The following is a 26535-nucleotide window of genomic DNA, read 5'->3' on the forward strand; positions in this document are numbered from 1 at the left end:
GACTAGGATCAACCTATCACAGTTGGTCAGGTCACCAACACTGGCTCATGACAACCTTGTACACATTACTGGATTGCCAGCAGGGCCAGAAGATACAGCAGAAGCAGTACAAAAGAGGAAGTGACTATCATTTCAGGTATGCTTCCTAAGGAAAGGCAAAATCCTACTGCATGATCCCTTTACTGGGGAAAAGAAAATCTTAGGAACCACTCCCCTAGGGGTAATTCCCTCCCTTTCTTTTTCCCAGGAATAATCTATAGTTGTCGGGGAGTGGGGGAACGAAACACACCTTCAAGTGTCAAGTACAATGTAAAGTGTTTATTGTGCTATAGATTGGTAGTTCCCAACACCTTTAGCATGAAATTTACTTGGCATGGTGACCCATAGATTTATTGTTGCATGATTTTTGGACAGCCATCAGTTTCATGCATTTTAATTGCAACCTAGAAAACACTATGCAACCCACGGCCCCCTTGCAGTTCACAACAGACAGGTCGGGAAACACTGCAAAATATAGTACAGTATGTGATACAATTCACCAAATATGGTGTGGGTTTTCTGTTCAGAGGCATGTCCGTAATATAAAACAATATTGAATTAAAACAAACAAACATTTGGCCAGCCAAACATTCAAGTGCAAATCAAGCATTGCAACATGTTTTATGAATACACTTCTCTGTTACAAATTCTTATCTTGAAATAAACGGAATGGGAATAAAATATTGCACAAGCACAGCTCCAAGTGGTGGAGAAATCCTTTTTGTTTCCCCTCCATCCCTGGTGGTCCTGTGCTTACTTTGCAACACAACAGAAAACACCTGAAAGTGTGGCAGTCTCAGGCTGCAGGAATTTAAGCACGGAGCAGGAAAATTCAGCTGTCTTGTTAAAGCCAGCTGGGTACATAGTGGTATGTAGTATTGTTACATGCCAAGTGTGTTTACAAGGTGTGTGAGGGTTACTGGAAAGATCATGACATGATGTGGATAAAGTGCCTCCACTCTACTACCTTAACTGTTGCCCAAATCTGAAGTGGACTCATTTTACACAGGCTCCAAGCAGCACACGTTTTAGGTAGAAGCACTCAAAAAATTTGGACAGACATCAAGAAAACAAGAAGCTGGGCCAAAAATCATAATATTTTTAAAATATATATATTTAGTAGAGGGCTTTTTTCGTTGTTAAAACACCTGCTACCCCTTTAAATTGCAAAGAAAATCAAGTGCCATTGAAACCAATGGAATCTAAGCGCACAATTAAAGCATTTAAGTTCCCAATGGACTTCAAAAGGAACAGCCAAGTTTCTACAGCTTCATGATCCACCCTTGCATGATGTCGGAGTCTGGTTGCTGGGGGTTTTTGTGCGCCTTTTTAATGAAAGTCAAGAGCACAACAAATGACATAGAACTTGAAGGAATTATTGAAAGAAATAATAGAAGCACAAAACTAATTGCACAGAATGTGGCACTGAATTAATTAGCTGGAACCACAGATTAAGATGACCAGGAGTTTTCTTTTCCATAAGGGAAAGGGGTATGTCAGTTTGCTAAGTATTATTCTAGCGATCGGGCAAGTGTAAACCTCAACAGAAATTATGCAGAATATGGAGTAAGATTTTAAATATTTCTTACAGATGTTTTACAAATATTTGCATCATCAGGTTGCAACCTTAAAAAAAGGTTGTGCAGGCCTTGGGTTAGACCTCCAGAGAGCTAAGCAGGGAGGAGAGGGTTGGTTTGCTCTCCCAGCCATCAGGAGTGTTTGTTTTTTGCCTGCTCATTCAGTGAGATATCTGCTTGCAGGTAAGAAAGTGTGCTGATTGCAGTGTTTGGTACTGCCTGATTGCTGGCTGAGCTGGGGTGTGAGCATGGCCCAGAACCTCCCTTGCTGTAAGAACAGGTTCTGCTACAGGCAGTGGGGTCGTCCCCAAAGAGGATGACAGCAAACGGGGTTTTCATTGTGGGTCATCCATCACTGCCAGTCAGAATATGGAATTGTAGGCTAGGAACTGTGGGAGAAAGGCCTGTTACCCTTACCTGGGATGGTAGAGGGGGGAAGTTTGGCTTGACAGGGTTCCCTTAGAGTCAGAGACAGGGCGAGGACTTACCATCTTCCTCCTAACAGTGTGGGATTCACATGCTACTAGGTCTTAGTTTACTATCTATGGCCCTAATCTCCCAGTTGTATGATGTGATATTGGATGGAGGTCCTAAAATATGTCTGAGTGGGAAGGAAGCAGGGGGTTGCAAAGATGCTGACCCAGTTTCAATGGTGATGGGCAAGGGAAGATACAGTCAGAGTGGAAGGGCTGACTACTATTTGGGGTAGAGACATATATATTTGGTCTCTGTTCTTTGTTACAGCCTTCCCACTCCTCGAGGAGGTACTGGTAGCTTATCCCCTGAGTCCTCTGGTTTGGCGGTGCTATTACTGAATGCCAGATTAGTCCATGATAAGACCATGCTCATCCATGACTTGACTGTGGATGAAAGGGGCTGATATGGCTTGCACTACTGAAACTTGGATGAGTGAGCTGTGCTCATCTGGGTGCTTAGTACAGTACTAGGCTGGGGACGGGGGTGTTGCTATTGTCCCTAAAAGCACCATCTCATTTACCAGAAAACCTATTGATCTTGGAATGGGGCTAGAGGGTCTGTACCTGGTGTTGAGCTAGGGAGACAGATTGGGGATGCTGCTGGTCTACTGACTAGCCTATTGCTCAACCGCATCTTTGATTGGGCTGGCCATCGTAAGTCTCTGAGATATTGCTGGGGGACCCCAGGTTGATAGTCCTGGGTGAGTTTAATATCAATGCAGAGGCTACCACTGGGCTGGGTAAAGACTTAATGGCCTCCATGACAATCATAGGGTGCACCTTTGGTGTAGCCTTTGACCCAAGAGATATCAGGGATGGACCAAGGATGGGGGGCAGAAATACAAATTGTTGGTAGCTTCATGGCAATGATGGAAGTAAATTTCATTAATATGACAGTGCTACAAAAACTATCCTGAATTGCAACGGTGTATCAAGAACAACCAATTTACAAATTACTAACAGAATAGCAGTATGTACACCAATCCGGTTAAAGAGAAAGGACAAATGTTTTCTAGCCACCTGCAGTTAAAAAGTTCTCACCGGATGAAACCAACAGGATTTTTGCAATATGAATTAAGGTCACAGAATTCATTGAGCCTTACTCTTGCATTAAGTCTGCTAAGGATTGCATCCTCAAAAGTTTATTTTAACTAAAGAATGCACGAAACATTCCTGTGAATGACCTTGTAATTATTATAGGCACTACAGGAAAATATAATATTTAGAAAGGAGTCAGTGCGCTTTTAAATGAAAGCTGAAGGGGGAAAAAGATTTTATTGACAGATCTCCCAGAGTTGTGCATGCTGTAGATTTAAGTGCATCACACACCTAGCAGGTGCAGATTCTGCCAGTGAGATACACACAATGTTTTGTTACCTGGGTGCATCAAGATAACCAGGTGGCGTCTCTAGCTGAGCCAGCAGCTTCCTATATATAAATGCATACAGAAAGTGAGAAGAAGAAAAATATGTGTGTGTTTTAAATAAAAATGAGGGCATACAGAAATGAAAGGTAAGGAAGGATGGTTTCACAGCTGCTTGTAGATATGAAATCTATACTGCCTTATAAGTTCTTTCTTTTCACTGTAGTTTTTTTGCTGTTGTTCAAGATGCTGCTATAAAGAGACCATTTAGCCTGTAATCCACCTGCCATTTACCTGGAAGTAAGCTCTACTGAATTCAGCGAGACTTGCTTCTGAGTAAACATGTACAATATTGTGCTGTTAGCTATTTATTTATTTAGACTTATCGTTCATCCCATCCCCGAGGCTAAGATGCAAATCTGCTACTTCAAAGACCCTCCGCAACTGTGAAGTAACCAATTTTCACTAATCAATGCTTTATCCCATTCCTAGGTTGAGGGAGAAATAAATATCCCATGTTACAGGGATATTATATATCAAAGGAATTTCCTTTGCATAAAGAATGATGATCAAAATGCCATGGAAAAAGGATCCTGATTTGTTCCTTATACCTTCCCAATGATCTGTCTTCTAACAGCTACTGCAGAAAATGAGTCTGGTGTTGCATGGAGATTTAAAAGGCTCTGTGGCAAAAATGGCTGATTATTTTCTGTTCAACTTTGGACCTTTGGTCGGAACATCTGGGACCAATGTGTGCAACTTCTTTAGTAGTGATATTATTTTCTTCTTAAATGCTTTTGATTACAGCGGTACCTCGGGTTACAAACACTTCGGGTTACAGACTTCGCTAACCTGGAAGTAGTACCTCGTGTTTCAAGCATGGACTTTCCCTGCCCTACCTGGATATGTTGGGGACTGAATCTGGGACAATCTGCATGTAAAACATGCACTCTTAACATTCACCTATTGCTCGTTACCTAACATCCTTCCCATAACATCCCTGGAGACAGCTTTTAAATGGTAAAAAGAAAGACACCCCCCAAGCTGTTTTTGGTGGCTGAATCACAGTTCCTGAAATGGTACCAAATCACTTCTCACAGAATAATTTAGAGAACTGGGCGGCCATTTCAATCCATTCAGCCATAGGTTATGCTAATGGTCTCCTTACATTATTTATTGTTGTAGCATCCACACAGCATTGTTGTCATATATATTTATATTTCCCAACTATATCCTTCGTGCACGCGCACACGCACACACACAAAATAAAATCTGGTTTATCCCCCTCTTAAAATCTGTTCTGTGCCAATCTCCCTTTCTAGTGTTGCAAACTGGGGGGGGGGGGGAGAGAGAAGATCAATGGAACATGGAACTTATTTTCTATCTAAAGGATGGATCCATGCCATCCTTCATTTTATTATTCACTGAGAGCATCTCTGACACAGACCTCCATAGGGCCGATGTGGCAACTACTAAGAACTCTGCTCTAAACATAAGCTCTTTGGTGAACCTAAGTCCTAGCTAGAGGCTTGAGGAGCGGTTCCATAAGTACCATTAGATACTGGGTTCCTCAGCATCACTCCCTTGAGAAATGTGCAAATGGTGGGTGGGATGTACCAAGATTGATTGCGCTCTGAATCTCATTTTGGGTACATACCTGCCTTTGCAGCTTGCTTTTGCTGAATACAGGCCTATTTGAAGGAAATCCACAGTCTCTGTAAATTCACACTTTGTCCACACAGAATCCTTCATTGGCACTCCGGAAAATGAACTTTGTCTTGCAATCACTGTTACACATTCTGTTTTTGGAATCCCGACACTTAAAAACAATTGGTGTCCAAGACCCTCCTCAGAGAAACTTACATCATTTGTGTCTTTCTGCTCAGTGTCGTTGTAAGCTGGAGTGTGTTGTTGTATGAGGACCAGAACAGAAAACCTTGGTGACAACATCAATAACTGCTGTAGTTGACTAGGGCCACATTGGCCAAAATGTGCCCACTAGGATGACCACACATTCTATGGTCCCCAATTAGCTGAATAAATCTTAGAGGCACAGGGACTAGAATAAAGATTTGTTTGTTGCAAGAACATCTGTGTGGTTTGCTTCCAGATAACTGACGATGGGTATGGTGCAGACTTAGCAGTTTTCTGTGCTTGCACGATGATCTAGAACCAGATTTCTGAAGCTTTCTGCATGATTTGTTTGAACACCAGGGGGACACAGTCTCCATTCTGGTAGTTCAGTTCTCCTGCTGCATATTCCACTCTTATATTGATGCCAATTGAATCTTTGCCATTCTTGGAATCTCACTAGCTTCATTGTGAAGAGATCTCAATTTTGTTTCCCCTTGCCAGTTCGAAAAGCCTCTGCTCAGGTGTAAATGCTGATAACTTCATTCTGGATATGCAAATACTGAATCCTATCCTTGAAGGGACATATAGTCAATCATCTGGCTCCCACTTACAGCATGGTGTTGGTCAATTGGGCCCCTCTTTGCACCATGTGCCCTATGGAACCTGATTCTATTCATGTGCTTCCCAGATGAAAATTAATTATGAATGTTCTGTGGGGTTTCCAAAAGGGCCCACCTTCAGATATAGTTCTTGAGCCTCAATCGATCGAGGTATGATGAAGAGTTTGGATTTGATATCCCACTTTATCACTACCCGAAGGAGTCTCAAAGCGGCTAACATTCTCCTTTCCCTTCCTCCCCCACAACAAACACTCTGTGAGGTGAGTGGGGCTGAGAGACTTCAAAGAAGTGTGACTAGCCCAAGGTCACCCAGCAGCTAAATGTGGAGGAGCGGGGATGCGAACCTGGTTCACCAGATTACAAGTCTACCACTCTTAACCACTACACCACACTGGCTCTCTCACTTTCCTTCTAACAAGCACTACTTCATGTGATTGCTTTGTGATCTGACATTAGAAAAGTAATTAGAAACTACTGAAGTGGCTTTGTACATGCATGCTATTGAAATACCAATATCTCTACAAACTTTGCAAGATGCACGAGGTCAATTGCACCTAACTAAGATCTTAATACTTCTCACTCAATGCCTCTGCTCATTAGGGCAGTTGGTTGGTCACGATGAGAACAGGATTCAGTACTAGGTGGGCCACTGGCCTGACTGAGCAGGCTCTTCTTAACTTCTTATCTACTACTTCAGCAAAAGATGGGCAGCTATCTCCCACCGCCCCAGCGCTGCTGGAAACCACATCGTGGATGAGACACATAGATATATAAAGTATAGGAAAAACCATTATTTTGCCTGAATAGAAGAATTCCTGGTGAATACCGAAAATCTATTTTAAAATTCATCCAAAGATGAAAGTGAAAACTACCCATAGAAATTAATGGAGAAATCAAAAATTTCAATGTAAATGGTGCTGGGCACAACCACAACCACATGACAACAGGCACAGAACTTGGAATGACCCCTGGAGAAAAATGGGAAAGCTGGCATAGGAGGGTGGAATGAAGTGGTTTGAACCCTCAACAGAAACAACCAACGCTGCAACACTTTTCTCCCAGAGTACCACTTGCACAAACTATTTAAAAACTCTTAATGCCATCGCTGACATGTAGGGTTATTTGCAAATGTAAAGTACAATTAATTGCTGGCCCTTTTAGTTCATAATATTTAGGGCTGTGGGTTATTAGAGGTGTTTTTAATTGATTAACTGTTTTGCTATTAACTGATTAATGAGCCAATTAAAATAAATATGACAGTATCTCAATACAGGTGATATATTGAGGAAATTTCATCACATCAACATTCTTTCAACTAAGTATCCATAATACATATTCAAGTATTTTTGCTGGTATAAAAAGGGAGCTGCTGACTCCACCCCCCCAACCTGCCCATCTCAAAATGCTTAAATGTGGGAGTCAGAGCACCAAACTAGACATTGCACTTAATGAAAAGTTGTTATTGTCATTGCTTTTAATGCAAACAGCAATACCAGCTAGGCAGATGACAATTAGTGTGATTGCAGCAGGCAGGGAGGGGCATTTAACCCTTTCCCCCCTCCTGTGGTCGTGAAACTGGTATTTATATTGGGAAGAAATCCCACAATGGGAGACGTACAGCTGGTTTCTACATTTAAGTGAACAGGAATGTATGAATGAGCACAGGATCATCATGCATGTACCAGCCAACATTTACCAGGAAAGAGTTGAACATAGATTGATTGCTATAATGCAATCCACTCTGAAACCCCCACTTCGTAGACATATCTACAGGATAAATCCAATAAAACATATATATTTAATGTGTAGTTAATGAAAACTGGCCTTTCTGTTCTCACCACCACCATCGTTAAAAGGGCCATTGTAAGTTTCTGCCCCAGTGCTTTGAATCTAACATAACCTGTGCTCTTCCCAGATGGTGAACAACATTTCAGAACTAAGGAAGTGGCACTTCCCCTCCTCCTGACTTTCAGAGGGTTCTTGCCTGAAAGAGGAAGAGCAGGATGGACAGAAAGCAGGGAGGGCAAGCAGCCAGAAGCAGTGGGCGAGAGGAGGCAAATGGGTGCAAGAGAGTCATACTGGTTATGTGGATAATAATCTCACTGAAGAATTATCTGCAAAATCGCTTATAGTATCTAAGCTTATTATCTGTCACTACTAAGGTTTAAGTCCATTAAAAGAAAATTTACGGGCTTGTTTTTTAAATCTCTTTTGCAGAGAAAAATTGGTCACCTTGGTACAGTTATGCTGACAACACCTTGTATCTAGGTTTTTGCCATTGTGTTGGGTTAGTTAATGCATGGGTTGTAAATCCAACCCCATATGTTCCAGTAGTATGCTTCTTTTTTAAAAAAAAGAAGCAAAAATGCCCACATGTATTATATTGAAGAGATACATTCATTTTATTAGACATTATCTGGACGATTCTCCCCTAGATGGATTTGAAAAGCAAATAGATGGGAGCTATCCACATGTCAACCTCAGCCTCTGCATTTGATAAGATCAGCTTTCCTATTATATCAAAATGCAAACCCTTCCAGAGCCAAGCTACTTCTTTTATTACAGAAAGAAAACAGTTTTTTATATAAAAAATCTCCAATAAAAATGCAGACAGATGGTTACATTCCATCATTAACTTCAAAACAAAATAAAAATATTAACTTCTCCACTGCTACTAAACATACCAAGACGAATCCTGTGTCTGGTAGACAGACACTTCATCATAAGCTGAAAAGAACAATAATGTACCCTTCTCTCTTTGTTATTATTTACTATTATTATTAAATACCAAGAGCTCAGAGCTATTAGGAGATAAGGGAAAAAGTATAAGCTAAACGGAGGAAGGCATCTGAGACCTGGAGCTTTCCACTGTTGCCATGATGAATCCACATTGACATTTCTCCCCTGCCTCTTTAAAAGCACTGAGAGACTGTTCAATATTAACAATAACAGCAACCTATAACTCCACGCCCCAAAAATATTTTGCCCAGGGTCATCTAGTCCAACCCCCTGCAAGGCAGGAATCTCAACTAAAATATCCATGACAGGTGGTCATCCAACCTCTGCTTTAAAACCTCCAAGGAAGGAGAGACCACCCCCTTCCAAGGGAGACTGTTCCACTGTTGAACAGCTCTTCCCACCAAAAAGCTTTCTCCTGATGTTCAGTTGGAATCTTCTTTCTTGTTACTTGAAGCTATTGGTTAGGGTCCTACCCTCCAAGTCAAACCACAGTTTGGTGTCATTTGCAAATTAGATGAGCACCCCTCAAAATCCTCTCATCCAAGTTGTTTATAAAGACGTTGATCAACAGGCCTAGGACAGAACACTGTGGCACCCCACTTGTCGCTTTTCCCCAGTATGATGAGGAACCATTAGTGAGCACTCTTTGGGTTCAGTCAGTCAACCAGCTATAAAAGACACTCAACTGGATATTTGTTTACTGATTCTGTAAAGGTCAAAGGCAATGGTTTTAGGTGGTATCCAATGCTGCTCTCTCCGTTGATGGAAGATATCCATCAGAGGCATGCAGACAGAAACAGTATTTGGCGATTCCTCCTCTCCCAATGCACTGCTTGAACCTATTTAGCAAGGTCTCCCAAACATCTGGAGAAGATTTAAGGAGAGGGAATAAGAGGGGATACCTTCTCCAAAAGCCTTTTTATCATCTACCTTAGGGAGGGATGGGAGACTGCAGTGGGAAGGGTGCATCTCTGAAAACTGCCTCCCTCCCCTTTCTGTTAACTGATACCTTCCATCAGCAGAGGAGACAACGCTGGGTAGCACTCTCGTTTGAAGAAATTACACTTTCTAGATGCAACATGCTGGCTTCCTTGAACCTTATCTGCCTCTCTAATGGGATGCTATACGTGCATATACTCCTGTTAAGAGAGCTTATTCCATGTTGTGTCTGTTTATTACTGCAGCATTGAGGCTTGGGTTTAGGGACAAAGGAAAATAGAAAGTTGCCTTATGCTGAGCCATTGGTCCGTCTAGCTCAGTTTCGGGCAACAGTTCTTCATGATTTTAGGTCAACTCTACCTGGAGATTCTGGAGGTGGAAGCTGGCACCTTTTGCACACAAAGAAGATGCCTTACCACTGAGCTACCACTATTCTTGCCCGCATGGTAGTCAATGCAAATTGATAAAACAGTAACATTATCAGGAAAGATCCTCTAACTTTCTGCTGCAATGTTGCCCACAGCTGTACATGCAATAAAGCCCATTTAGTAGGCTTCAGTGCAGCCATTATTTCTGTCCTTTTCTTTCCCCCCTTTTTTAATTTCAAGTTCTACACTCAGGATGCCACAAAGAGAATTACAGGTTAAGCTTCTGAACAACTGGAGAATGTGGCTCAGCAGGGGGGAATGCTATTCTTGGACATTAGAAGCAGCTGTGTTTATTTTCAGTGACCAGGATATTACTAAGGTAGTGTTTCTTTTCGATTCAGAGGGTCACATTTTTTCCAGAATACCCGTGTTCCTCTTAGCATTGAATTTCATTGTTATACTTCCGCAGCAATGACAAAGGAGGCAAGGACCTCTTTGACACACTTCCAGGTGAGTTGTCCCACACCAGCTAATTATAATTATACTGCATATAAAACGGCACTTATTTCAATCAATTCAGCAAGTTGGTCTGATGCGTAACCCTCAAGTCAGTATGATCCACAGCCCTGATCCTATGCATGTTTCCTCAGAAACAAGGCCCACAGAGTTCAGTTGGGCTTGCTTCCAAGTTAAATGCGCACAGGGTCACAGTCTGCATCAATTTAAACCTGTACTTCGGTGTAATTAGTGTATAATCTGGAGTCAACAGCATCCAGGGAAAAAAGAAATAAAAGAAAACCTAGTACAGTCTAGGGCAGGGCACTTATTAATATTGATTTTACCACTTTGGGGGTTTTTACCAGGAAATTAGAGAAATAAACATCACACTAGCATGCCTATACAGGAATGCAGCCTGTTCAACTTCAACTTGATTTGCACCTATATACTGAACCATTCACACAACCAGGAACCCCTTCATAAAAAGTGGTGTCAAAGATGGGAATAACAATACAGTCACAGCATTCCAGTCAGGACTCTGTCTGTGAACCTGTGCAGGACTCAGCATGGCCAAAAGGACTCTGAGTAATAGTCTATAACTTTAGCTGCTTCAGCCTTTGAGCAATTTGTGTATTGCTTTTTCTATTTATGTATTTTGGTTCTGAGCTGTTAAAAAAATGAAGTCTCCTACATTTCAACACTGTCTTAAAAAAAATATATACCAATGCAAAATGTGTACAAGCTTTGTACGGCAAAGGTTAACGTAACATTACTTATTTTTATTTATTATCAAATAATAAGTAATGCTATTTATTATTAAATTAATTTCATTTCAATTTATTTATTACTAAAAGTATCCCAGTTTTTGCTTCAGATTGTGGCACTCGTGGCATCTTGCATCAACAAAATCATATATATGTGTGTGTGTGTATGAATGAAAATATTTGCCTTTATGTGCAATCAAAGTTTAGAATCTGAACCTACTGACTGAATGAAGTAACCACAATTTGAGCAAGTAACAAAAACCTAACAGCATGTATCCATTGTAAACAACTGAAGATCCAGACTGTGCTACAAGTGAGACACCACCACCAAGTCTTGATGGGAGTAAATTTTACTTGCCATGAAATGGTGCAGCAGCTGTGGAGCTTTATGGTGCACCGGAGGGTCTCAAATGGCTTGCTGGAGATGCATGCCACTCTAACATTGACAGCTGTAGCCAAAACATGTGCCTTTGGCATGAGCCACAGTAGTGTGGTGAAGAACATCAACAAAGGATATCCTTGCAGTAGGCTTGGGAATCCAAACTGGAGATGATTTTAGAATATCCTCTATTGCCTGAAGGAGTGCAGCATAAGGGAGAGTGAGGACCAGGGTGCTGACTGGGCTTGGAAGACCCATGTGATGGGCTTCTCCCACATGGTTGGAAGGATGTTCAGATGCACTCCTCAGTGACATGGATTCACACCACAGGGAAGCAGCTCCTATCATTTCACAAATGAGGCCAAGTGTGGGGACCTGGTGAGACTCAAGTATCTTTGAGTGCCCCAACAGCCACCCACAGAAGCCAGAGATCTAAATTTGGGGTGCTTATGCATTCTTAGTCTCTACAGCTCTTGCTTGGATTCCTGTACATCCCAGAAGCCTAGGAAGAAGGAATTTAATGGAGCTGCATAATGAGGCCCTCTGTGTCCTATAATGGATCAGGGGTTCGCCTGAGCATCCTGTTTTGGACAGCAGCTTCCTCTAATTCCTCCAATTTCAGCCTCTTCCTGCAATTACTTTTTATCTGTTTCTAGAAAGCAGCCAATATGGAGCTGAGTATACCTCCAATGAGAGTTGGGGTGACTTCTGAGAAGACCCTGTTCCAAGTGGAGACCAGATGGAACACTGAGCAGCTTCTTTGGAAGATCTCAAAGCATCTGGGCGGCATTATATGACTCCATATCAATTGTATAGTATTACTGAGTACAGCTTCAAACATTCAGTAAAAGACTATATTATATATATTAAATAAATGTATAAATGCATATAAATTGCACACACAGGATGGTTTGTAGAAGACAATATTTCATAGACCAGGGGTAGCCAACATTGCTGGACTCCCACTGCCATCAGCCCAATCATGAATGACAGGAATTTTTCCCCAGCAACATCTGGAGGGCACTACATTGACCAGCCACAATGCTCAACCCCATCGTGGATGAGCAGAAAGTGCTTCCATATATAGCAGCGTTGATAGTTTTCATTTACAGGCAATATGTTCTACCACTCCCAACTTGCTCATTGGATCAGCTGCACTGTCCACTCATTCACCATACCATCTAACACTCCTAAAATATATTCTGTCCCGAAACAATGGAAAGGGGAGAAGTGAAGGGACCAAAGAGATATAAGAGAAAGGAATTTATCTTCTGAATTCCTTGCTTTTATTTGATTTAATGCTATCTCAATACAACATTTATGTGTTTTTATGTGCAGAGAGCAGGAAGGAGATTTGATAATAGGCAGAGATAACTTGCCACGAGAGCAAGAAGAAATCTACTTATTTGACTAATCAAAAAACATACTTAGTGATTTGTAACAGAAGAGTAAAATGAACTCTTGCGTCTCAAGAGGTCTGCAATATGATCTTCACAAAAGGTAGCTTGCCAATTTAATTGAGGTAGTAGTTATTTAATTTTTTTATAGATAGGTATAGCTTTCAATAAAACCACATATGCCTATAACACTGCAATGGCAGATGTGTCTCGATTATTAGAGGTGGGCTCTAGGGAATATATACAACCAATCTTGAAATCTGTAAGCAGCTGTTTGGAAGAGGGGGGGGTGAAACATTGCAACACACACACACGTTCCTTAAGTGCAGTAATGTTTTGTTATTTTACTGCAGGTGTATTACAGAGATGAAATTTAATAACTTATTGTATACAATACCAATAAAGCAGGAAAGATTCCAGGCCCTGATGTTCATGAATAAAGTACAAATTAAGAGACAGATAGTGTGAAATAGTGTGTGTGTGAGAGAGAGGGGGGGGAGGGAATATTTGTCACCTGATTGCTATTAATTTTAATGATGTGGTGCAAAGCAAGAGTTTGCAAAGGCTGATGATCACAGCACTCATCTACATCCAACAGTAAGCATGTGTGCACACTGGTTACAGCAGGGCGGGATGTGGGTAAAATAAAATAAAATAAATGACCTACCAGTGATCTGATTCAGGAGACACGAGTTAAAATCCCCAGCAACTATGAAAATCAGTGTGCAATGTGTGGCCAGCCACTGTACCTCACCCTAACGATCCTCACAGGGGTGTTGTAAGGACAGAAATGTGGGACAGGAAAGAACGAGGGACACCACCGCTAGCTCTTTAGAATATTTAAATGCAATATACAATTTTCAATAAAGCAAAAATCACTTTGGTACACTAACGGGATTTGCCAGAAGCTATTAATTGTTTGACATAACAATATCTTATTTGACTTAACAATATATTATTTATTGATTTCTGTTTAATTTATTTCTGATCCATATACTGTACATTTTATTTTATGGATTAATTGTGATATCGGCTGCCCTGGGAATTTGTTTTGTGACAGGCGGATAATAAATTAGTTTTAAAAATAAATGAAACCTACACAACTCATCAAATACCTCTTAAAGGCTACCAGTTGTGGTTTCACTAGTCTCACATAATTATTTCTGCCAGGACAGAAGCCTTATTCCTTTTTTGGGTCGGTAAATTAGAGGGAGGTCTACATGTTACACACATACATAGGAAACAGAAGCCCCAAACCTGCTTTTCCTAGAGAAGAGCAGCTTTGGGAGAAACGCAGAGTATCTGTCTAGTTGAAGTAGGCTACTGCCAACTTCCTTCTGAACATTAGAATACCTTCTCTCTTAAAGGGGACCCCTGACCATTAGGTCCAGTTGTGGCCGACTCTGGGGTTGCAGCGCTCATCTCACTTTATTGGCCGAGGGAGCCGGCGTACAGCTTCTGGGCCAGCATGACTAAGATGCTTCTGGCAAACCAGAGCAGCGCACGGAAATGCCGTTTACCTTCTCGCCGGAGTGGTACCTATTTATCTACTTGCAATTTGATGTGCTTTCAAACTGCTAGGTTGGCAGGAGCTGGGACCAAGCAACGGGAGCTCACCTCATCGCGGGGATTCGAACCACCGACTTTCTGATCGGCAAGTCCTAGGCTCTGTGGTTTAACCCACAGCGCCACCCACGTCCCTATCTTCTCTCTTACCAGAAGGTAATACTTTCTAGAAATCAAGTCAGAAGCTGGATTTGTTCAACCTCCATGTTTTACTTAAAAGCAACAAAATTCCTTACCTAATTCCTCAAATGTTAAATTAAACTGCAACCAATTTAAATATTAAATTAAACTGAGGTCAGCAAGTTCTTGCCGAGTGAACTGCAACTCTATTGAAATGTGTCAGGTTTCTATCATTGGCTTCAATGGAATGTGAACTGCACCATAGTTTACTGTGACCCTTTCCTTTCCTTGGGCATATATATCCATAGATATCATTGAGAGATGATTCTTGCACTTCCCTTCAGTTTTAATGATGGAACTTCCCCAGCTCTTCTTCAACATCTCTAAAGACAGTTAAGAATTTTCCATTAGTGGTTTCCTGGCCACAACGTCCATTGCAGTCCTGGTGTTCTCCTCTCACTAAGAAAGAGGAATTTCACAACAAGGGTGGGTGAAAAGAAGGTTGGAGCCACTGAGGCCTTTCTTTACCATCCTAACAGCTTTCCTTTCCCTTGTTCCCTTTAGCATCAGAATTTGTATGGGACTGTGAAGGTTTTCTACCAGAAATTGTAACTGCCTGCTCTTTTAGAGAATTATAAGACATGGCTAGGATAACTAAAGTTTTTTAAGTCAGAAAAGCTTGGTGTAAACTGGAAATTTTTCTAACTAACAGCACAATCTGAACCATGTCTACCAGAAATAAGCCCTGTTAAATTCAATGAAGCTTACTGCTAGGTAAGTGTATTTACGATTTCAGCCTTAACCATTAAGAGTAAGATAACTTTCTGAATCTTAGCCAGTCTCTTTTTGACCTACCTTTTCCTAAACGGCCAGGGGTGGGGAATGTGGCACTCTCAGCGCCATTAAGACCCGTCAGCTGAATTTAAGACACTCGTAAAGTCTTTCTTTTTTTAATTTTGCAAATAACGAAGTTAATACAGTAAACAATCAAAATATGTAAACACGGTAACTATTATAAGAATCAATTTGCAGTTTAACTGGTAGTATCTGAATGTTTAACTAAAATACCGAACAATGCATTTTTAACACCAAGTGGATCATATTTATAAATGTTCCTCTGTGATAAATATTCTGAATTGACTTATCGGGAAGCTTTATGTTCACTTTTTGATGCATGTAAAGTGAAATAAATGTTGTATTGCTAGTATTACATTGCAGTGATATTATAACGTCCATAATGATTACGTACTGTTATTATAGACTGCTTATTTCCTGTGAATCATTTCAGTACAAAATTATTTACGGAAAATGCAGCATATAAACTGCCTGTGGTAAAATCTTCCTGAAAATAGAAAGCAGGCAAAGAGTGGGGCTGAAACCTTTCTCCCTGAGTTTTTCATTTGTTCCCTGAGTTTTCTATTTGCATAGGGTGTTTTGTTGTTGTTGTTGTTTTACATAAAGTGTCATCAACCACCTATATTCTGAAGTATTCTGAAGTAGCATACTGCATTTCTATAGCCTTGTTAGGATTAATTTCGGCTCCATGTTCAGCCTCATTCCCAGTATATGAGAGGTGGTGGGCTCTCCCTCCTTGAAGTTTTGAAAGCAGAGGCTGGATGGCCATCTGCCATGCATGATCTAGTTGAGATTGCTGTATTGCAGGGGGTTGGACTAGATGACCCGTAGGGTCCCTTCCAACTCTACGATTCCATGATTCTACAAGTAGTTATTGCTTGACTGTTGGTGATGCGTTCTGAACAAAAGTGAAGGCAAAACACTGAGGAAGCTCAGTGGTGGTACACAATGGAAGGAAAAGGTGTACTACTTGATCCCTGCTGTTGAGTGGTGACTAAGAGCGAGAGGCACTGATATGCATACTGCCAAGGCCACTGCATGAGTGCAATATGCCTGTGCAGTAACTTGCAGTGACCAGCACAAACCACTGATGTAATCAGCTTATGTCATCCCTGCTCATCCAGTGCCACCTGCTAGTATCAACACAAACCATTAAGTAGAGAAGCTTGTCCATGTACCACAAATAAGGGAACATCTCATGTTGCTTAAAGCATGGTGCTTCCTAGTTTGTATGCCATGGGGGAAAGACGTGCAACAGATATTGATGCATTGACGTCGTGGTCTCACAGCAAGAAGAGTTTATTTGCTTGCAATGGTTTTAGTGACTCGCTCACAAGTAGAAAAAGAGAACGTAAGAAGCTGGTTTTTGTTTTGGGATTTTTATTTTGTTTTGTTTTTTTGCTGTAAGCATCTAGTTATATTTGTTTGGGCACTCAGATCTACAAATCTTAGCTCTAATAAGAGTAATTTCCATTCACCTTTCAGGTCCTGTGGAATTTTTCCATTTATAAGCCTCCTTTAATCTCTGCTTGGACATTTTGCAACAAATCGAAGATGGCAGGCAGCCTCTCGCTCTGCAAAAATAGTTATTTCTTGACTATATTTTGCTATAATGAAGTTTTGCTGTATTTTAGTAACAGGATGTTAAAATAAATATATTGATAGTTCCTGCACGGTCCACGAACTTTCTGCTTCCCCTAAACATTTCACCTGGTAGACATGTTGTCAATGAATGGTTCAAAAATATTAAATAATTTATGGCAGACTCCTACACATGGAGGTACGTGGCTTTAGGGTTACAACATTAGTACCTTTCCTCCAGAAGATTGATGATAAAAACTATTTATTTGCTAACAGTAAATATTTTGAGTACTGAATATTTTCTAAGCATAATTCAAAGCTCCAGTGCTAACCATTAAGGCCATATATGGTTCACAAGAACTTGCCCGCATATTGAGGTCATCTTTGAGGTCCTTCTCTAGAAAGCCCCACCTTCAGAGGTTTGGTAGATGGTGCCCCAAGAAAGGGCCTTTTCAGTTGTGGTGAACAACCAAGTAACATCCTCCCTGGGCATAAAGGTCTAAATAAACAGAGAGTTGGGGAATTTGCTATCATGTGATGGTGGATGGCACAAATACCTTTGAGAGGGGGTTATACATTCATGGAGGACAGATGGAGCATCAGTCACAGTAGCGAAATGAAACCCCCATTTCAGGAGTGGAGCACTTGAGGGACAAACAATGGGATAATGGCTTCATGCCCTGCCTCTGGTCCTGTGGCAGGCAGTTGACTGTATATTCGGCATGTTTATATTTTATTATCAGGTGGACTTTCTTTTCATTGGTGATTATAAGCTATTTTGTAGAGGAAGTGTCTCAAACATGGGGTATATAATAATAAATAAAATAAATACGGATAGAAACAAGATTCCTTTCACCTGGTCTAGCAGGACTCATCTTATGTTCTTAAAGTATGAAACATTTCTTGCTTCTTATAGTTCAAAAGTAAACATTATTTTATTGATGTGTAGAACTGCATAACCACATTTTGAGTAAAGTTTTATAGGCCTTTTGCAACCCGCTAAAAATACATCAGGACTTGGATCTGGCCCTAGTCACCCTAAGCTAACCACTTTCAAGCATGACCGAAAGAACTTAATTTATTTATGAACTTATACTCTGCTTTTCAAAGCAAAACATAAAAATAAAAAAGCCTTCAGAAAGCTTCTTACAATATTCAGCTAGCAGTAAATACAAAAAACAAAACAAAAAACAGTTGACTATTGCAAACAATACAATAATGTAAATTCATTTTATTTTTATTTTTTTACAAAACTCCAATGAATTCTTATCAGCGAAAAGGCTTGTCTTTCTGGGAAGGTATGTAGAAACAAAACAAGTGTCCAGCATACGACAAAAAGTACAGATAGCTGTTGCCTATCTAATTTCAAGGGGAAGCAGATTCCAAAATGCAAGGGACACTATGCAAAAGGCTCGAGTCTTAACAGTCACAGGGCAAGTCTCCAGCTTATGTGGAACCCCAAAGGCCCCCCAGTTGATCATTATCACTGAGGCTGGGATTTAGGGGCTAAGGTGATCCCTCAGAAACCCTGATCCCAAGTTATTTAGTGCTTCGTATGGTAACATCAAAACCTTGAACTTTCAATTCCTATGTTGTTGTTTTCTGCCTATCTTCTTTGTTGGGATCAGTCATTTACCTCCATGACCGCTGACCGAGCTTGACCTTGCTATTTTACTTGGCTAAGAGCTTGTTTTCTGTGTTTCATAGCAGGTAATCACTATTCTTGGATTATTGTTCTTCACCCACCTCCCCTGGCTTTTTTCCAGGAATGTTTGAATCTGTGTTCCTTTCAAATGTAAATCGGCATTGTCAAAAAATGTCCAGCCACTTCCTTATTTTGAGGACAATCAGAACTAAGTAGGTGCACTCAAGCATCTGTTTCAAGGATTAGGGTTGCCTGCAACTGGACTTTACACAACTGTACACAAGAACGTTAAGAAACAGTACCATCATGGAAAAGTTATGAATAACAAGGCTGTCAGATATGGACATCATCTGTTTCCTCTGATTTATAGAGCAATTTCTTAAGATGAAGACAGAATTAGTCAGCTGAGTATTTATTTCTTACAACAGAAGAAGTTGGGTATTGGTCTGTGAGAAATGACAGGACTTTCAGTGGTCAGCTAAAAGGTTATTATAATGGAGGGGGGCAAATAAAAAAGGGTTGATGAGCAGAGATGGATGAAGATTGGGAAATGCTAATTTTCCATTTCCATTGCAGGGGGGAGCAAAGAGCTATGGGGTGATTAAAGGAGATGGCAGAGATGGCAGAGACAGAGGGAGGGAGGGTAAAATGGGGAGAAAAAACAATGCTTTATTCAAACTCACAAGGCAACGATAAGGAAACAAGGCAGCAAACCTACTTTCTATAGGTAGGTGTATTTCATTCACAGGATGACTTACTTTTGCTGAGCATTACGCATAGGCATTTATTGTTAGACAGATTTGCAACAGCATCATGTATCTGGACACAAAGAAACTGTAACACAGCTAAATAAACATGCAGGATCAGTGACGGTACTGATGGTGGCACTACAGCAAACTCTAACCTATAATGAGCATGGAATAATTTTAAATAAGTAAAGTATTCGCCAGAGCCTTGAAATGAATCGAAGGACTCTTATAGGAATAGTCAGGAGGTTGAATGTGAAAAATGCACCCAGCGCAGCTTTCTTTCTACTTTTTTTGCTTGAAACAAAAGGAAAAGCTATTTTCTTTTTCCACGAAGTATCTAAAGTCTCAGGCAGCTTGAATGACAATTTCACAGCTTAAGGGGACTTTGCTCTAACTAAAGTCGGCAGGGAAATCTTGTTGCTTATAATAAGGAACCAGTATAAATTATTATTAGCTACAGAAACACACACAAAGCTGTCCAAAATCACATAAGACTACTTCCCCAGCCAACAAAGAGGGCCCCTCTGAAAATTTGCAGTTTGTTCCACCACCACCTGCAAAAAAGGAAGCATGTGGTCAACCTCCTCCTCTCTCACTTAGAACAACCTCTGCCTTGACCCTCAGAAACCAGATACACAGGAACAGGCCTTCCACAGGAATTGAAAGCTTTACACTAGAGACACAGCACTAAGCTGTTCATTGCCTAAGCTATCTGCTCCTAGCACTTGCAGCTGCATTCCAAAGATGTTTCCGTTGCCCTGGAATGGCTGTAAATTTACTTTTCGGTGGAATTCCTCCCAGAAAAAAGTGGGGTGAATTGCACTTGATAACACATGCAGCCCTTAAGTTCTTGTCCCAGCCACTCTCATGTCTCCTTTCCACAAATCTCTGGCTACAGATCTGGACAGAACTGATGGCTTATCTGAGTAGGCTGGAAAGTCCAAACTTGAAAAAGCTAACAGATGCAAGAAGGCAATGGAATGCCAGCTCTAAGGATACACTAATACTGTGTGTGTACTTTCCAAGGCAAGATCCTATTTAATTACTTGAATTGTTTATATTTTTCTATGCTTAATTAAACAGAGTAGCAACCCGCAGCCTCAAAATCCCACATTGTTCCCCCCATATCACTAAGGGACTTGACCATATTAAAAGGATAAAAAGGGTGAGGGAACACATACTCCCTTCAACAAGAGAAACAGCATACTTCTTTTGGATAGCTGAGTTAAAACTCTGTAAAGTTTGGATATTAAAAAGAGGGTATTAATCCCTCTCGGTAGTTTTCAAAATTGAGCAACTACTGCTCCACGAAGAAAGAAAGAAAGAAAGAAAGAAAGAAAGAAAGAAAGAAAGAAAGAAAGCAAAGGTTCGGAGAGAGAGAAATGAATGGTAAAATTATATTGCAGCATCTTTTTTTATCACTTGGCTTGAAAGGAGCTTAAACGTTTGGCTATTGATAGCAATTTTAGACTAAGGCGCTCTCTGGAGAGTCAGAAGTATGCAAATGTGGAGTGTTCAGAGGCACAAACACACACATGCTATACCTTTGTATTACATTGGCATTTTATTATTTAATTAAACTACTCTTATTTTTCTAGCTCGCGCATGCTTCCCTTGAGACGGTTTTGCTGTTAGCCTGCTGGCCTTGACTTCCAGCCAAAAACAATTCAGAAACAAAAAGGGACAACAAATCATATTTTCTCAGACATTTTTATCCTTCAATACAACCCTGTTTTCACACAACATCATACAGACTCTATGAAAACTGTAATTTATTGCAATAGCCATCCAAAGCAAGGGTCTTACACATCCTCCGTGGGTGCTCTCCCTTTACAATTCCTTAAGTTGTGCCATTAGTCAGGAATTGTCATGTTGAAAACGGTACGGAAGGAGGTTGATCAATACTCTACCAACATGATACGAGGATATTGAACAAGTTACTAATTGAAATCCACAGACAATAATCAGAAGGAACTAGAAAAATGTCTTAACATCTACAATTTCAAACACAAATTAAATTTTGTTAAAGACTCCTTTGCAAACCATCTGGTGTCCTCAAGACTGAGACTGCATAATCCACAAAAATCATGTTTGGGATAAATCGTAAGACCGTACATTTTCCCGTATCATGGCTGGCTCTTACCTGGTGGCAACCCTGTAGGTTTGAGTCTCGCCCATATGATGAATAGGAGCCCCTTTCTGATTTACCTGTTTTTTAAAAAACAACAACAGAGAAAGTAGTGTTAGCTGACATATGCATTTCTATAAATAATATACTGCATAATTATTTTATCTATATAGCAGACTATATTGGGTTGCACTGTCTATCTCTTTTCTTCAGCTTCAACTTCTATAATCCTGGAATAGAACAAAATCACTGCATATTATGCATTTTCATTTCAGAGCTACAATCCACCCTCCATAGAAAATACTCCATTTGCCCAAACTTGAAGTCTTATTACATAGGGAAAAGTTCCTACTCATTAAAAGCCTTCATCACAGAGTTCAGTCTGGGGGCTACTTCACATTCCATTGTATGGGACACGGGGCTGGGGCGGGGCATAGACTGGTGGTGTGGGTGAAAGAGTAAGCTTTACAGGGCTATAGCAAAGATACAATTTGGAAGGAAGCTTCACGGTTGCTTTAAAACCAAAAGCATAAATAAATGAATAAGGGCAGTCCATCATGGACTGCTCATAGTCTTATCTAGTTTGGCCTCTGGTGCCCTTCATAACGACATAACTAGATAGGCCTACTGACACACTCTTCTTGCGCAACTGCCATTCATTTCCACAGGACTAGTGAAAAAGAAGTTCTTGGGGGACTGTGTTGTAAGTCACCTTCAAGATTTGGTATGATGAAAAAAAGAAAATAAATGCCCTGTTCTCATTCCAAATGTCACTCATGTTTCCTAAAGCCCTGAAACAGGATCAGCAACCTCTCTCAAGAAGCAAACAACTCTCCTTTCCTCTTCCTTTTCACCCCATCCCTAAAACCTGAGTAAATTTATTTTTACGTACACAGCAGGAAGGTTACCGTGTCATGACCTGACCATAATAATTCTCACTGATTACACTGCAGTCACCAGTGAGGTCAGAGGTAATCAATCAGAAGCTCTCCAGATGGTGAATTTAGCAAAGAAACCTTTCAGAAGTCTGATTCTTCTCACTCTTTCTCAGTGTAATTCCCTAGCGAATGACCTGAGCTCGGCAGTTACACTCAGGAAAGAAAAATTTGGATCAAAAAATGTCGCTTCCTACCAGCGTTTCAGCTGCCTCAGAACTGCAAAGGATTTGAATAGAGTGCTGGGTTTCTGTGCCAACTCTAAGTACCTAATTTGATTCCCTTATATGCTCCTTTGATTTCCTTTAGAACACTAACTGCACATAACATAGTCAAAAATAGTTCTTGTTACTTCAGTAAGAAAAGAGTTTCCAAATGTAAAGGTGAACATTAAAAAACCTGGGGGGGGGGTAGGGGGTGTGGGATTTGACTGGTGAAAAACATGAAACCCTAATAGCCCTGTTCCACGAGGGAAACAAAGAACAATATGGGTGCTGATATCAAAGAGATGGCATGAAAACCACCCAAGTGATCAAGACTCCTATAGCGAGGAAGTTATAGATTAAGATAAAGTGGGCAAGGGCATACCTGCAATTATGGGGATCATACAAGATCACCAGAGATAAGATTAAATGGCTTAGTACAGCAAGAACCACATATAACACAATGTGATTGGATATCAACTACATTTGATTCATGTACGATTTACCAATGGGTGGTCAACAATAATGACACTTGGGTGTACAGATCTAATGTAATGCAGAGTTCAGGTTGTTTTCCCAATCAAGCATATAATAAATCGCAATAACTGACTATACGTAGTACAGTACATTACCCCTGCAAATGAATCATTTAATTACTATCACTATCAAAGACATGTCCTTTGCACAAGTGCCTGTGGTTTAAAGAATTTTATTTGAGAATGTAATACGCATTCTGAATTTCACAGAATCATAACCAATGAAAAAGAAAATGCTTACTTTTTTGCACTGAAAATATTGAATAAAGTACATTAAGAATCTGCTACTTCATTTCCCAGAGACAGTGTTGAATGCATGTCAAAAAACCTAGTCTTCACTTAATTAAATACATGTAAGGCACTATTTAATATTTGCTGAATATGGCTAGGCTTCAATAAAAACAGTGCCTAAGTTATGTGACTTTATGGTATAAAATAAAGTCACACTGACAAATTGTGGTTGTGCTTATTCTACAAGCTCTTAAAATGGCATCTGCAGATGTTAACATGCTCATATGAAATTATTTGTATTCAGTTACCCTGTTTAGAAATACAGGGCACACTCGTGGGAGGGGGGGCTCTCGTATTGGAAAGGAATAGGAATTACATGAACACGCAACTGTGCTCCCATTTAGTCTGCCACTTTCAATGGAGCATTTACAGCAGAATATCTCCATAGACTGAACTCATTATACGGCCAGAAAAAGTAAGATCTTGTAACCTGTTCTTGAATCATCTGTGCCTTGGCAGAAAACAGAACCAACACTACAGAATGAATTTGTCTACAGACCAAGAAAGCAATATTTCTTAAACTCAGTTTATGACTTAAGTCAGTAACATGGTGCAATTAATACAAAGGACAGTAGTAATATAGCAGAAGCTATGACCAATTCAAATACTGAGTTAACAAGACACAAAACAGGGAGCAAGGTGGACAGGGGTCTTTGAAAGGAATAGGTGCAGTGTAGCTTTTACTCAGCATTGCACCTGTAAGGAGAACTTCATTACTAGGTGAATCTACTAGGTGAACTGAAGCAATAAAATTTAACGTTGGGGTGAGGGGCAGAGGAATAAAGCCAACAATCGCAACCTTATTGTACAAAGAGCCCAGCAAACATTTCTATTTGCTGCATGTGAATACCTGTCCGCCTCCTTACTATCAGATCAGTCACAGGCTGCCTTGTTTTAATTTCAGTTGTTAAAAAATATTTATCCAGATACAAAAATAAACGCACTGCAAATTACAAGTTGTCAGGGTTAAAAATCTACTTCTATTTGTGTGGGGGAGGATAAGAGAACAGCACAGACATGAATCATTCTCAGTAATTTGAGTGTTTCCATGACATCAATGGGCACTCGTCCAGGACTCTGTCGAAGTCTGTGAGGTACCAAAGAGACATAGCAACCAGCAGGAGATTGACTTTTTTTTTAGGATTATGCTCCTTGTAAAGATTTCATCTGTAGCATCCACTTTTACCACCAAATAGATAGCTTTGGAGATCATGAGTGAACACATTTCATTCTAATAGTGTAAGCCTTTAACTTTCATTGCATCTTTATTTTTGCTCTCAAATCCAACCAGATTCCTCCCAGTTAAGAACAAAATAATCAAAATTTACAAGAAACCCTTTGGAGATGAGTGTGTGCTTGGGTATCTGTCTGTTTCTGTGTTTGTATATATTCACTATCAATTGTCATTATGGAACGAACAGACTTTTTTTTGTAAATGACATTTCGTTTTGTGGAAGGGGAAAAAATCATTTGTAAAAAAAAAAACCTGTCCATTTAAAATTAGCTGCACTCTTATGTTGATTTTCTGCTTAAAATTCACTGGCACATTTGTTTCAGATAATAAAATTTGAAAGAGTGTTGATAATATGCTAGAGTAGGCTCTTTAAGTAACTATTTGTGTGCATGGTTTTTTTGTTTTTTTAAAGAAAGATCAACCAGAATTTCTATGCTTACTTTACAATATTGCAACATTCTCAGGTGCTGCTGAAACCCAGCAATCCAGGATGTCTATTTCTTAACTGGGGTGGTACAAACGATTGTTTGTTTTTAAATGGATTGGGGGGGATCTGTTTTAAAAAGAAAGAGTCTACAGCAATGTAGAAACTCGACGCATTCACTGCGGAATTTTCGACTCAACCCTCCTGTACTAGAATGCGGCAGTCGCTGCGGATATTTTTTGGCACGAAGACAATGGTGGAAGTGCCAAGCCCCATGGCTACAACTACTCAAAAGAGGCATAAGGGTAGCATTAATCGCTCAAGTCTTTTACTGCACGGAGTACTGCTGTCCATCTTTTTTAAATAAAAAAAAATCTAATGTACTCGTTAATATATATATATTTGTATGAACTGGGGAGGGTAAAGTATTGAAATTTCAGCTAATAACAAATCTTGTCAAGTATCTGATTAATTTGTTTTTTTACCCTTCCCTTTGACCAAAGAAGACCAATACCATGTCAATTGCTAACACAAAAGATCTATTTTTACATGATGGTAGCATGATCATCAAAACCAGGGTTTCGAACGAGAGGCTGGCTCACAGCAATAACACATATATTTTGCAAGTAGTGGTCTTCAGGGTAGGAAATATATTATCAATAATACTAATGCTTTTTTAAAATAAATAAATACACTCCAGTTAAAATACATATAAAGAGAAGCAGGCTTTGAACTGCCAAGGCTCTTCTCCAAGGCATAATCCACACCCGTGCACCCAATAAACACCCGAAAAATAAAAAGGAAGCCTCTCTAAAATGAACTCAATTGACTGCTTACTATGCATTTGCAAGCATTTGAGATGTACTGTAATAAAGAGCAAGAGAGTCAGAGAAAAAGAGAAGCAGTATAGGATTTCCAATCAGTCAATGAAGAAGCCAGTTGCCTCTCCATGGTGTGCTTTGAAAAATTAATCGAATTAAGTAGAAAATTTAAGCAACTTGCAAAGAATAAATGCAAGTCATCTAACTCTCACACATAACATTTTTCTTTTGCTCTGAAAGATAGGGCACCTTGTTTTTACTCTGCCATGGAAAATAATGAGGCACAGGGCAACTCCTTTCTGTCTGCTGAGGGAACTGGAGGAGCAGCTATTGTTGTGAGGGATTTTGCTTCAGTGTTCATGTTGATCTTACATCTTAAAATTCTCAGAAACTTGGGCTCAAGCTGCAAAATCCAGATACAATTGCAAATGATC

General features: G+C 40.1%; 1 protein-coding gene across 16 annotated transcripts in view; it reads right to left on the reverse strand.

Annotated features, from left to right (window-relative positions):
• TCF4 (transcription factor 4) overlaps positions 1-26535 on the reverse strand; it is a 339764-nt gene that overhangs the window by 145481 nt on the left and 167748 nt on the right. For all 16 annotated transcript variants that reach the window (XR_008332771.1, XM_053408685.1, XM_053408679.1 and 13 more), the window contains one exon: positions 21673-21737. Coding sequence is in view for 14 of the 16 variants with exons in the window: in XM_053408685.1 (XP_053264660.1) it covers positions 21673-21737 (65 nt within the window). In the remaining 2 variants the exon portion in view is untranslated. The remainder of the gene's footprint in view (positions 1-21672; positions 21738-26535) is intronic.

The sequence above is a fragment of the Podarcis raffonei genome, chromosome 11, assembly GCF_027172205.1.
Source record: "Podarcis raffonei isolate rPodRaf1 chromosome 11, rPodRaf1.pri, whole genome shotgun sequence".
In the NCBI taxonomy this organism is placed as follows: Eukaryota; Metazoa; Chordata; class Lepidosauria; order Squamata; family Lacertidae; genus Podarcis; species Podarcis raffonei.